Consider the following 13,532-nt stretch of genomic DNA (forward strand, 5'->3'; position numbering starts at 1 on the left):
CGATCCAGCGCTCCGCGCGCACAGTGACTGCATTGTGGTGTGATCATGACACCTATACTTTCCTCGGGCAGTGATGTTCCCAATGTGACAAAATTTCTTTATTTAAGCACTGCTGTCAAAAGATATCGACGTCGGCATTGGCTACATGGGGCTAACATAATGATTGGGTACCGCACGTGGGGATATGACGGTCCACTGACCAGGAGATGGCGTCGAAGTGGTCAACAGGCTAAGGTTCCACATTTTGTGAGCGCCTGCTTCTCGAGGTGGTGTTTTATCCAATCTTCATTACATAAGATTTCCCTTTCAGGCGATCTAATTTCAGCATCCACAGGTGATTGCTTGATTCGTCTGTGCACTCAGCATTTATCGTGATAGCTTACAGTAACAGATCCATGTCTCATTGCTCCTCAGCTGCTTTTATCGGCTGCCGAGTGCCGAGTGCAGGATCATAGTATCTCTACCCCTTTTGGTATACAATATCACAATTTAAAATTTTTCTTACAAACATGGAAAACGGGAGGACGGGAAGCGTATCGGGAACACTCTCAAGATGGTGAATACCTTTTACCAGAACGAGCCTCTTCTGCTGGGGCACTTTCGCCACGAATCAACACACCGGCACACTGTGCATGTGCCACGTACTTCCCCGTGCTTGTGTCGTTCCACTAATGGCACAAGCTTTCTTTCTTACAATACCTAGAAAGGGCCAGTGGGAAGAGAAGTTGTTTCTGTGGAATTTTTGTAATTTTTGTGAAAATTCCGCCACACTTTTCCGCGTTCATGACTTAATTGTAAGCTCCTTTCTGTATGAAAAATAGTCTGTTTGGTCTGAATTTTGGCATGCTCATTCCCAAATGAATGATTATTCACTATACGAAAATTTGTATTGATAGCTTTGACCCTCGCCCCGTTGGGGGGGGGCCATTTTGGCCCCCCCTGTGGTTTTTCCTGAATAGCACAAAAACGGTGGCGCGCAGCGCCGCCAAATTTTCAGTACCTTCCCGGGCATCAATTTGACACCTTCACACCAAATTTCAAGTCTTAGGTCACCTTATGTCAGGAGTTATTGAGGTCAAACTGAGGTCATGTTCGAGCAAAAATGAGCAAAAAACATGCAATCTTGAAACGCTCACCAAATCTACAGTTATCAAGCAATTTCAAAGTTCTTTATATGGTCTAGTAGACAAAAAGCAGCGCTACAAAACTGCTATCTCGGATTTTCAAAATTTTGGGTTTTTGAAAAAATCAAGTTTTTGAATGTTTTTGACCAAAAAACATTCAAAAACTTGATTTTTTAGAAAAACTAAAAAAAAATCCAAAATTTTTCCGAATTTCGAAAAAAAACGGAATATATGTGATAGTGCCTGCGCTCTTCTATATACATACAAAATTTCAGATCGATATCTCGTTTTTTTGGCCAAGTTATAGCGAAAAAACTTCAAAAATGATGACGTCAAATTTTTGAACTCAATTTTTAGCGATTCTAGACCACGCACGGCAAAACAAAGACCACCATTGAACTCCCCGTGACGAGCCGCATCGATTCGATACCCATTTTATCCAAAAATATCAACTTTGAAATTTGACCTAATTTGACCTGACCTTGACCTGACCTTGACCAAAACGTGACCTAAGCTGGCCCCAAAGGCTGCCTGACCCACATAATCGCATTTTTCATGTAAAATGGACCATAAAACATGTATCACACGACACTTCATATTGTGACCCCCAGTGACCTGACCTCTGTGACCTGACCTGGTATCAGTGACCTCAAATAGCAAAATATGTGTTTGAAGAACATTTCGCCATCGATGATTTTCAATGAAATGCATTTTACTCGATTTTACAACGCATTTCTTGAAATGCCTGTAAACGGTCAAAACTGGACCTTTGACCTGACCTGTGACGTCATCGGTTTGACCTAGGTCAATAAAATTGGGTCACAAGGTATTGCTTGGCAGAGCCCAACGGGGCGCAGGTTAGTAGTTTTAAAGATACGGATGATCAATCTTTTTTCCAGAAACTAAGTGCACACCCGTACTTCACGACCATGATACATGCATATCTTAACCCGCGCCCTGCTGGGGGTCCTGGATTTTCACGCCCTGCTGGGGGGGGGGGGATGTTTGAACACCCCCCCTTGTAACTCGGCTCCTGGGCCACGTAGCGATACGCAGAAGGCGGCGTTCGAAAGAGCGTAAAAAATAATGACGAAATCACTTCGGTCAATTTTTTGGTCAGGTCAAAGGTCAGGTCACCAGAGGTCATTGAAGGCAAAATTTCGCCGATTTCCAGGTCGAATGTCGAAAATTTCCAAGAAGCCAACGCATAACTCGGGAACCAATAGAGCTACAGCGCCGCGGAAAAGTGCATTCGATAGCCCTCTTAACGCCCTTTCTGAGTAATTCTCTCAGATTTGACCTAACGGCAACGGTTTTGCCTGCAGGGGGCAAAAACTGCAAAAATAGGCGATTTTTTCGGAAACAGTTTTTCTGCAATAACTCTTGACCCAAGCCTTGTGCGAGCTTACTTTTACCGGCATCGTGTTCCTCTCGTCAAGACGCATCGAATGAACTATAACTTGACCTTGAAAGGTCAACTTGAAAATTTGACCTCAGGTCAAGGTCATGACCTGACCGGAAAGGGTCATGTTGCATATCAGTCGATCCGTATCGTCGAGCTGAACACATATAAGGCATTTTCATTGCTCTAGCATGCCTCTATCAAAAGTTATTTGCGAAAAACTGTTAGATACCATTCGTGACCTAAGATGACCTCAGGGCATAAACAAGGGTCACGGACACCATGTTCATGTTCAGTGTGTCTAAAACACTTGTAATTCGGTGTTTGGGAGTGTTTATAATGTCTTTCGTCCAAAAGAGACGCATTTCAATTTTCTCCCATTGACTTATAATGGGGAGGTCGCAAAATTGACCTGACCTTAGGTCATCGATATCAAAATTCTGAGATATGCATTTTGTACATGCTATTGCCCTTAGCAATCGCTGAAAGTTTCAAAGCGATCGGTCACTCGGTGTAGCTATGACAGACATTGAAACTTTTTATGAGGTGAGGTCACTTCAAGTGACCTGGTGACCTGACCTTGAATGACCTTGATCTGAAATTTTCACAACATGTGTAGAATTGATGTATGATAAGGTGTACTAAAAACGGCGGCGCTCCGCGCCGCCGTTTTTGAGATATTCGCGAAAAACCACAAGGGGGGGGGGGGGTGTTCAAACACCCCCCCAGCAGGGCGCGGGTTAAATTGAACTTTTTGAGCCAAACACGCACACATATGACAAAATGAATGTCACCATCGTATTTTACGCCCCAAATTACCCATAAAACATGTGTCGCAGGCTGCGAATATCAGTTTTGTTTTTCGGGGATATGTGCCTACCCGGTTGACCTGACCTTGGACCTATGCTTGAATGACCCCTACATGGAGCTGACACTCTTGTAGACCTTATCATTATATGATGAATTGTGCACCGTTTTGACAGAGTTGAGAGTTTATGACGAGAGGCGCCCATTGCGAAGTCCTGAAGTCCATGCTACTGAAAGTCCGAGTTCAGGTGTTTGACCTGACCTTGACCCGACCTGTGACCTCAAAATTCAACTTTAAAGTACTTGTTCGTGAGAATCTTTCAGTTCACCCGTTCCATACGGAAATGTTCGTGCGTGCTCGTGATCGTTCACTCGTTCTCGTACTCGTTCTCTTTCGTCACCCGGAGGACCATAAAGTTATTGTTCATATATGAAAAAGTCTATTCTTGATTGATAGCGAAATGATTAAAACGGGTAAATTCGGCGGTCACAGATGCAGCGCAATTCGTCGTACTAGGCACGTCGTTCACGTAAGGCCGCGTCGGTACGTCGTAACACCGGGCCGTGTCGCACCGGCGGAGTCCCGTTGAAGACTGTCAGGCCCCCGTCCCGTCTCAGCCCCCGTGGTACGCACAACACGTGTGCATGAGAACCAGGACAGGGGCCAGATGACACATATGTGAGCGGCGTGGCGCGGCGGACCGACCGCCGCATCCGAGCGCCGGCCGTCTTTGCGAAGATATCCAAAATGCCTATTTGCTTGCTAAAAGGCCGCGTCGGCCACGTCGTAACACCGGGCCGTGTCGCACCGGCGGAGTCCCGTTGAAGACTGTCAGGCCCCCGTCCCGTCTCAGCCCTCGTGGTACGCACAACACGTGGGCATGAGAACCAGGACAGGGGCCAGATGACGCATATGTGAGCGGCGTGGCGCGGCGGACCGACCGCCGCGCTCCGAGCGCCGGCCGTCTTTGCGAAGATATCCAAAATGCCTATTTGCTCGCTAACAGTACTCATCTGAAGCGTCTCGTCGCGTTCTTTCGTTTGCCGCCTCGTGCGTTTCGCTGCGCCTATTGGTTCTCGAGTTATCGGCTGGGGGCGTTTAACGCCCCCCCCCCCCCCAGCAAACGGTGGGTGGCGAAATACCCCAGCAACTGCCGGGCTAATGACTGGTATGGACCGTCTCAGGCATGATACGGGCCCTCCCAGTTCTTGCAAGAGCCCTCTCAGTACTGCTGCAGGCCCTCGCATGAGTGGTATGGGCCTCTCAGGTATGGTACGGGCCCTCCTAGTCATTGCAACAGTCCTCTCAGTACTGCTGGGGCCCTTCCATGATTGCCATTGGGCATTGACTGACATAACCCTCAGTAATATGTCAGGGTACGGGCCCTCACATAGCTTGTCGTGGCCCCCTCAGTCCTATTATGGGCCCTGGCTGTGGGCCCTCTCAGCACTGATATGGGCCCTGCCACGGCTGGTATGGGCCCCCTCAGGCATTTTACAGGCTCTCGCACTCCTTCCAAGGGCCATCTCAGCACCGCTGCGGGCCCTGTCATGACTGGTATGGGCCCTCTCCTTCTCAGGCATAATATGGTACTTGTTAGCGAGCAAATACGTTTCTGTATGTATCTTGACGAAGACGGCCGGCGCCGCCGCGCGCACATGTGTAAATCGTGTCATCTGGCCCCTGTCCTGATTCTCGTGTTGTGCTACCACGAGGGCTGAGACGGGACGGGGGCCCAACAGTCTTCAACGGGACTCCGCCGGTGCGACACGGCCCGGTGTTACGACGTGGCCGACGCGGCCTTACGTGAACGACGTGCCGAGTACGACGAATTGCGCTGCATCTGTGACCGCCGAATTTACCCGTTTTAATCGTTTCGCTATCAATCAAGAATAGACTTTTTCATATATGAACAATAGCTTTATGGTCCTCCGGGTGACGAAAGAGAACGAGTACGAGAACGAGTGAACGATCACGAGCACGCACGAACATTTCCGTATCGAACGGGTGAACTGAACGATTCTCACGAACAGTACTTACCTCACAGACCTTGCCTGGGCCCTTTCATATATTGAATGGGCCCTCTCAGACGTGGCATGAGCCCTCTTTGGCCCGGGCCCTTTCTACAGCCTGCGAAGATAGGACAAGGCCACAATCACCCAAGATACAAAAAAAAATATTTTTTTGTTTTCTTTTCTCTTTTTCGTTTTTTGCTTACTTGGGCCCTTTTCCAAAAACATGGGCCAAAGCCCGTAAGTTTTATCTTGGCGACGGCACCCTGAGAAGGCCCCCTTTGGCTCGATTCCCCACTCCTGAAGTCATTTCTACAGCTCTGCCCAGAAGTTTTCTTTCTGCGCAGCCAGAGAGTATTCCGTCCATACCTGACCTGCTGGCTGAAAGAGGGCTCCAGTGTTCAGAGTTGGGGGGGGGGGCGGCTGCCCCCCCCCCCCCTGTGGCACCGTCCCTGGCCAGCTATATGTACGAGTCAGAATTGTTCCCAAAAGTGTCCCTTTGAGTAAGTGGCACTTTCGGCAAAGTGACACTTGCCAACAGGCTTTTCTATATGAACCGGGCCTAGACCTTTGACCTGACCAAAAAAGTAAGTGATGTCTTCATTATTTTTGGCGCTCCTTCGAACGCCGCCATCTGCGTATCGTTACGTGGCCCAGTAGTCGAGTTAGAAGGGCAGGGGTGTTCAACCCCCCCCCCCCTCCCCCACCACCACCACCACCAGGGTGTGGAAATCCAGGACCCCCAGCGGGGCGCGGGTTAAGTTATATTCATTCATAGACCTCTATGATTCATTAAAAAATACTAGTAAAAAAATGCCGCCAAAAACTAATAAATATGCAACATGTACATGTACAGTCTACAGGTGTAGTGGAACATGCTATTTTACTTAACCCTATTCCTGGCGGGGGGGGGGGGGCTCAGGAGCCCCCCCCCCTGAGGTTTTTTGGTTATTTCTCCCAAACGCGTTGAGCTAGGAAGCTCAAATTTTCTGACTTTTTCTAAAAGGCTTCTACGCAACATGTCTGAAAATTTTGAGTTGATCTGACCTCAGGTCAGGTCACCAGAGGCGGTTTGGTGACCCTACCTCAGAAAAGTTTGCAATCACGCCAGAGCTAGAGTTTTTGACCGATCAATTTCTTCTCTTCAGGATTTAGTTAGGGTACCAGTATGTGCAATTTGTATATATCGGAATTTTGATATCGGTGACCTAAGGTCAGGTCAGTTTCGCGACCTCCCCATTATAAGTCAATGGGGGAAAAATCAACTCCCTGTTTTTACCACTAAAACGGGTCGGAATGGCCCCATATACCATACATGACTTCATATACGATCAACCTTCACTACCTTGAGGTCTGTTTTGCTGTTGGGCAGCTGTGAGGTCATGTGACGTCATCAAAGGTCACCAAAGGTTTTTGGCCAATAACTCCGTACAGGAACAAGATACAGACGCGTGGATGGTCTCATTGTGTTCAGCTCGTCAAGACGCATCGAATGATATACATGATGACCTCGAGGTCACGTGACCTGAGGTCAACCTTTGACCTTGACCTTTCGAGGTCAACATATATATCATTCGATGCGGATTGACGAGAGGATCACGATGATGCCCTTAGTTTGTTCCTATCTTGACTAATTCGAAAGTTATTCGAGAAAAACTATCTCCATATCTAGCGCCGCCATTTTGACTTTTTCGACCCCTGTGACGTCATCTTTGACCTGACCTGAAAATGACCTCAGTAAAAATTGTAGATCTTGACCGTGCGTATCCGATGCCGTTTACCGTTTGTCGCTGCGATGTGTAGTTTTTGAGATCTGAAGGGGGGGGGGGCCGAATCGGCCCCCCCCCCGCCAGTTTCTTGTCCCGGCGGAGCCCGCCAGGAATAGGGTTTAACTATACTGAACATTGTGAGGATACTTATAAGAAAATGACGAAACATTTTTGTTCTAGGAGGTCCACTTCATCGCTGAAGTCGATACAATTAGTGGAAAAAGAAAGGATTGTAACATCAAGTGCATCAAAAATAAGTGGATGGGGCCATACTGCAGAAGCGACCATGGTAAGTGAGGGTAGAATGGGCAAAATGCAAGGCTGAAGGACTAGTAGAAAAAAAAAACGAGCCAACACAACGCTCAAGCTTCTGATATCAATAGGATTTTGACGGTCATCATGGGCGTAGGAACGGCTGGAACATTGTGGGTGCATGGGTGCAAAAATCCAGCCATAGTCAGTGGAGCTGTGGGGGGGGGGGGGGGGAGGGTAGCAAGCGGAACCGGGTATCGTGTTCTCTCTCGATTTTTATATGCATCGCCACCGGTATTCGAAAACGGCTTCAGGCGGCAGGCTCATTGCGAGCTTCGAGGTTGATATCGACAAAGTACTATCACTGTATTGGTAATGACAATAATTCACACAACGGTGAAATGACAACCGCAAAATGCAAAACAGCTAACTTGGCCGTTTTTGAAGATATCGGGATGAAACTTTCTAGAATGGCTAATCGCTATGTGCTCTATAACATGTGTTCCGTTTTTAGCACCTGAGCACAAAATAAGTTTTGAAGACCACCAAGGTAGCAAATGCTGCGACATTTGGGTAGAGGGCATGCTATCTTGAATTCGTCCTATACCGTATGGGAGTAGCGTTGATAAGAAAAGGAGCTTTTGTTTCAGATTATTGTTGGTGCAGAATAAATTGCCTGCACTCACTAGAAGAATATTGTGGGTCATGGGTGGAGCTTTTCCAGGGAAGTTGGTGGGGATTTTTTTGTCAAACCCACAATGGTTGATTGTAAAGCTGCGAATAAAATGTCACACTGAATCAATTCCTATCATTGCAGATATAATATTTTGCATTAAACAGACACTCCATAGCTCTTCAATGCGAAAAAAGATTAAGTTGCAGGGCAACAAAGTCTTATAAACCAGTAAAACGCCTTTTGAGGCGACTCTACTCATGCACCTCTGGGTTTGTTAGATGCACTGTAAACCAACTCTATGTATAAGTTGGCTCCTTGTTACAAGTTTGGTTCCAATTCGCATAGGCGTCACCTTGTCGATTCACCAACCCCAGCCTTGTTGGCCAACAAACTAACAGTTTGTCTACAAGTTTGGTTCCAATTCGCATAGGCGTCGCCTTGTTGATGTACTAGTCTGAGCCTTGTGGACCTACCAACTTCTGAATAGGCATAGGCGTTTCCTTGTCGGTTCACCAACCCCTGGTTTGTTGATGAGCTAGCCTTTGACTGGGCATTGCTAGCTTACAAATTGTCAACAAGTAAGTGTACTAACGCTCTGTTCGAACTTGTTCTTCCTTACAATCGCCTTGTTTGCGTTGATAACCTTAAGAAGTTACGATTTGCGTTCGTTTTCAATTGCCACGACACTGATTCCGGAAATAATTGACAGGTTATTTTTGGCTGGAAGATGTGCACAAAACCATGACTGTAATCACTTCTTGCTCAAAGGCTCGCGTTGACGAGAAACGAAATACTGATGGGCTATATAATCAATGAATTATAAACCACATCCATCCGGAAGTTTCTGGAATCATTAGTATTTGTTACGGTCACGTAATTAATACTATTGACAGGAGACAATTCCGAGCGCATATTTTCGAATGGATGTGGTAAATGTATGAGCTAACCCCAGTAGGTATATCGTGCACCGTCGGCATATGAGTATTTGAAGCAAGAACTGATGCGCATGTGGAAAAACATGGTTTTGTGCACCGCATCAAGCCAGAAGTATAGCATGCCAGTATGACGAGACGAATATTTCCTGAACACTAAGCATAACAATCATGGCAGTTGCACGATCACGCAGATATTTCGAATAAATCATGGGCGCCATTTAGATAGATAAGCCCATATACCTATGTCCATTAGTTAAGTTAAAAATACAAAGAGTTGAATGAAAGGAAAACAAATGTATTTATATAAAAAAACGCCGACTGCAAAACATTTGTTCACATGTGCGTGCACAGGTCTGGCCCACTTACATTGCGCGCGCAGGGGAAGGGAGGCGCCTCGGCCGCGGGCAGGCACGATTATTGCGTCCCGCAGGCCAGAGGGGGCCTCACTCACAGCACGAACACCGCAGTTCACAGATATCACTTTTCACTGCACAAATGCTGGAACAGCCCTCGTCGCTGCTCCACGCTGCATAGCGGTCGCGCAAGAACAACTGGTTCGAAACCGCCGGGGCCCGCTAACGGCGGCCGGCGACCGCTGATTGGTCCACCAAGTCTGACGTCAGGCGCAGCTGACCATGTTTATGCTGACCAGCTGACCAGTACTAGTCAGACGCCGGTTAAATAACCATGCGGAAACAAGTTTCCAAAACTGGTTAAGAAACAAACTTGGAACAAATGTAGAGTTGGTCTGAATACTGAGAAGTTGGTGTGCATAGTAACTATTGACTCGTAGTTGTCACTTGACAAGCAATACACCAGACAACGGCTTGATACAAAAAGTATCAGTTGGTAAATATACCAAGGGATGATTGGTTATATTACACAAGACTTGTCAATTTGGTTTACAGTGCGTTTCTGACTTATTACATAAATTAGGCTGGCTTAAAGCCAGTGGGCTTGTCGAGTACCATACTCTGTGTATGGCTCACAAAGTGGGTCGCACGGGAGTGCCCAAAATGCTTGCCGACAACCTCATTTTGAGGTCGGATATTCGCGACCGCGATACTAGGCAGAATAACAATCTGCAGGTACCTAAGTCCTATACAGAAATGGGCCGGAGACGTTTTTGTTGTCGCGCACCCGACAATATACATAATGTTCTGCCTCATGATCTCAGGCTACTGCCAATACCAACGTTTGCTAACAAGTTAGTGAGTCATATATGTGACCGACCTGGACAGGCATAATCTAAACACCTGCGTTCTTGATGACACGTACGCCAGTGTACTTGAATGTTGCTGTGAACATCCCAAACAACCATCCCATGTGTGTTACATTCAATGTGCATTGTGCAGCCTGCATTTAATTGTTAGCAATTATTATTATCAGTTTTCGTAATGTTCATCAATGTTGCGGCATTTTTGTTGTGCTCACAGTATGTATGATGTGATGACGCCACTTAGTTTCGCTGTTGCTCGATACCGATCCTTTTGGAACTGTAATAGCCCCAAGTCGATTGGGGAAAGTTTCGAAACAATGTGAATAAATGTGAATAAATGAAACAAATGCCAGTCCAGCGCTTGTCATATATGACCAGTTCAAGCCAGACGCTGGTTAAATAACCTTGCGAAAACAAGTTTTCAAGACTGGTTAGGAAACAACCGATGATGCAAATGTACCTAGAGTTGGTTTGGATATTGAGAAGTTGGTGTGCATAGTAAGTATTGAGTTGTATTTGTCACCTGGCAAGGCATACACCACGCCACGGTTGTTTGAAAAGTATCATTTGGTGAATATGCCCAAGCCCGTATATAGGAGGTAGAATGGTTAGCCGTTTGTTTACATTGGTGACCTTGACAGATGACGTCAGCGGGTGTCTACCAATCTTCGCCAATATTAATCTTCCGAGGATTTTATACTCTAAGGCAGTTTGATATTAACCCGCGCCCGGCTGGGGGTCCTGGATTTCCACGCCCTGCTGGGGGGGGGGGGGTGTTTGAACACCCCCTTCTAACTCGGCTCCTGGGCCACGTAGCGATACGCGGAAGGCGGCTTTCGAAAGAGCGTCAAAAATAATGAGGAAATCACTTCGGTCAATTTTTTGCTCAGGTCAAAGGTCAGGTCACCAGAGGTCATTGAAGGCAAAATTTCGCCGATTTCCAGGTCGAATGTCGACAATTTCCAAGAAGCCAACGCATAACTTGGGAACCAAAAGAGCTACAGCGCACACTGGTCGGAAACGCTCCAGCGAGAGGCCAGCGGCCTTTCCGCAAAAGTTTTTTGCTTGTTATTCCACAACTAGTGAAGCAAACTTCATAAAACTTTGCATACCTTCTCTGTCATATGTAAGCTATCATTTGGATGTCAAGCACTAAATATATGACGTGAATCTGTTAAGTTATGACGTCATAATTGAGTATAATACAGGATCTAGCACTACTTTAAGTCAACAAGGGAAATTGGGAGCTGCTATTCGGGCACCGGGAATGGTTTCATGCACTCCTTGCAAGGTCCAGTGCTTCACTTTAGCATTGTTGACTTTGCGTGACGTCATTTATGACGTCACTAAGGCCATATAAGTTTTTCGTCAATAACTCCTGATCAGATGGAGCTAGAGAGTCGGAAAAGCCACCATTGGACTCAGGGAGACCTGCCGAATCGAATGATATGCGATATGACCTCCTTAAACCATTTTCGTGACCTGAAGGGCTCCGACCTGACCTTGACCCGAGGTTAACACCCCCTCGCCCGTATGGGGGGGTCGAACGGACCCCCCCCATGGTTTTTTGCGAATAACTCGCGTAAAAAGCGGCCGATCGCGACGAAACTTTCAGTACCTTCGCGTTATTCCATTTTACACTTACCCTGAAAATTTCATGACCCTGACCCGAATGACCTTTGACCTGTGACCTACTTTTCGAGACCATGTTTGGCCAGAATCGCGATTCGGCGTATGTCGGCTCGCATTAGCGGCGCGTTTGCAGTCTTTTCGTGGTTTCAAGCGTTCAAACATGTGATATGGTGTTGCCCCCATGCATTAGGGTGGGTGTCAAGGTCACCTGAAGGTCAGGTCAGATCACTGACCTTTGATGACCTCGGTTCACTTTTTCGAGTTTTACATGTTTCTAGGCTAGTTTTTGGAGCTGAATTCGAATTTAGCAACCATTTGAACATTTACGAAGTAGTTTTGGTGCATTCGTAACATGTTACGAAGCTGTCAGAGGCGGTTGACACGTATCACGAATACCCGTCACAACCCCTACCGGTTGACCTGACCTGACCTGACCCGACCTGGTCTAAATGCTTAAAGACATCATCTCTGATCAAAACTAACACGATATTCGTGATCAGCACCCCGGAAAACCACACAGCAGCCACACTTTACGACTTTCTAACAGGTCCCGATTTTCCCGGTTTTCGGGTCATTGACCTGACCTGGAAGGTCACCCGATGACCTAGGACATTAAACTTGGGTATCATCGGCTTCCTCTCGTGACGGGCAACACGCTCGTTTTTTCCGCGAAGCTCTAGCTCGATCAGGGGCCAAACGCGAGGGGGGGTCGTACCCCCCCCCCCCCCTGTGCCGTCGAAGGACGCAAAATGGCCTGTGCCGGCGAGGGTTAATGACCAGTCAACTACGCATGGATGCGTGCAGGCCACACAGGTCAGCGTAAGCCGGGCGCGGCGGCCGAGCCGAAACTGGGGCGGGGCGGGCGGTAGTTGGGTAGGAAGAGCGGCTCCTGCAAATTTTGCGCAAATATGCGCAGTTAGCTTTTATGTTGCCCTGGTGTAAATTTAAATCCTGCTTCATCTCACAAAAAATCAGAGTGGGACTAGATGGGACTACCTGTTGTTTCCTTACCTAAACTTTGCAGTTATATTCCAGAATCACTGTAGGAGAGCCTTCATAAAAAACTACAGTAAATCTTAGTTAGGGAAAAAGTATACCAAAAACTTTGCACTGACCAGTCGGCAACTTCATAACGAACATTTTGCTGCATAATATGTGGGATTTCAATTTGGTGTCTATCAGCAATAAGACTCTGAATATCCGGCTCAAGAAACCTCTTGCTCCGCGTCAGTTTCCGAGTTCTGGGATACCCCATCTTCGGGGGCTGATTACAGTTATTTTTGGTTACCCGAATTAGTTTTTTTGGCCTAAGTATAATAATTTGATCAATTTCAAATCGATCTATATAAAGATAATCCGAAACTCCAGAATCGCCCGTGGCCTCTCGTGAGGGCGTTTCCGACCAGTGTGCAGCGCCGCGGAAAAGCGCATTCGATAGCCCTATTAACGCATTTTCTGAGTAATTCTCTCAGATTTGACCTAACGTCAACGGTTTTGCCTGCAGAGGGCAAAAACTGCAAAAATAGCCGATTTTTTCGGAAACAGTTTTTCTGCAATAACTTTTGACCCAAGCCTTGTACGAGCTTACTTTTACCGGCATTGTGTTCCTCTCGTCAAGACGCATCGAATGAACTATAACTTGACCTTGAAAGGTCAACTTGAAAATTTGACCTCAGGTCAAGGTCACGACCTGACCGGAAAGG

The 13,532-nt window shown here is 46.9% G+C and overlaps 1 protein-coding gene across 1 annotated transcript in view; it reads left to right on the forward strand.

The window, feature by feature from the left end:
• The window catches only part of LOC122385553 (locomotion-related protein Hikaru genki-like), a gene marked incomplete at its 3' end in the record, with an annotated part of 234,824 nt that overhangs the window by 29,537 nt on the left and 191,755 nt on the right, over positions 1 to 13,532 (forward strand). Inside the window, exon 3 of the mRNA XM_043373899.1 lies at positions 7,296 to 7,404. Within this exon, the coding sequence (XP_043229834.1) occupies positions 7,296 to 7,404 (109 nt within the window). The remainder of the gene's footprint in view (positions 1 to 7,295; positions 7,405 to 13,532) is intronic.

This window comes from Amphibalanus amphitrite, unplaced genomic scaffold (assembly GCF_019059575.1).
Source record: "Amphibalanus amphitrite isolate SeventyFive unplaced genomic scaffold, NRLGWU_Aamphi_draft 000223F_arrow, whole genome shotgun sequence".
Lineage (NCBI taxonomy): Eukaryota > Metazoa > Arthropoda > Thecostraca > Balanomorpha > Balanidae > Amphibalanus > Amphibalanus amphitrite.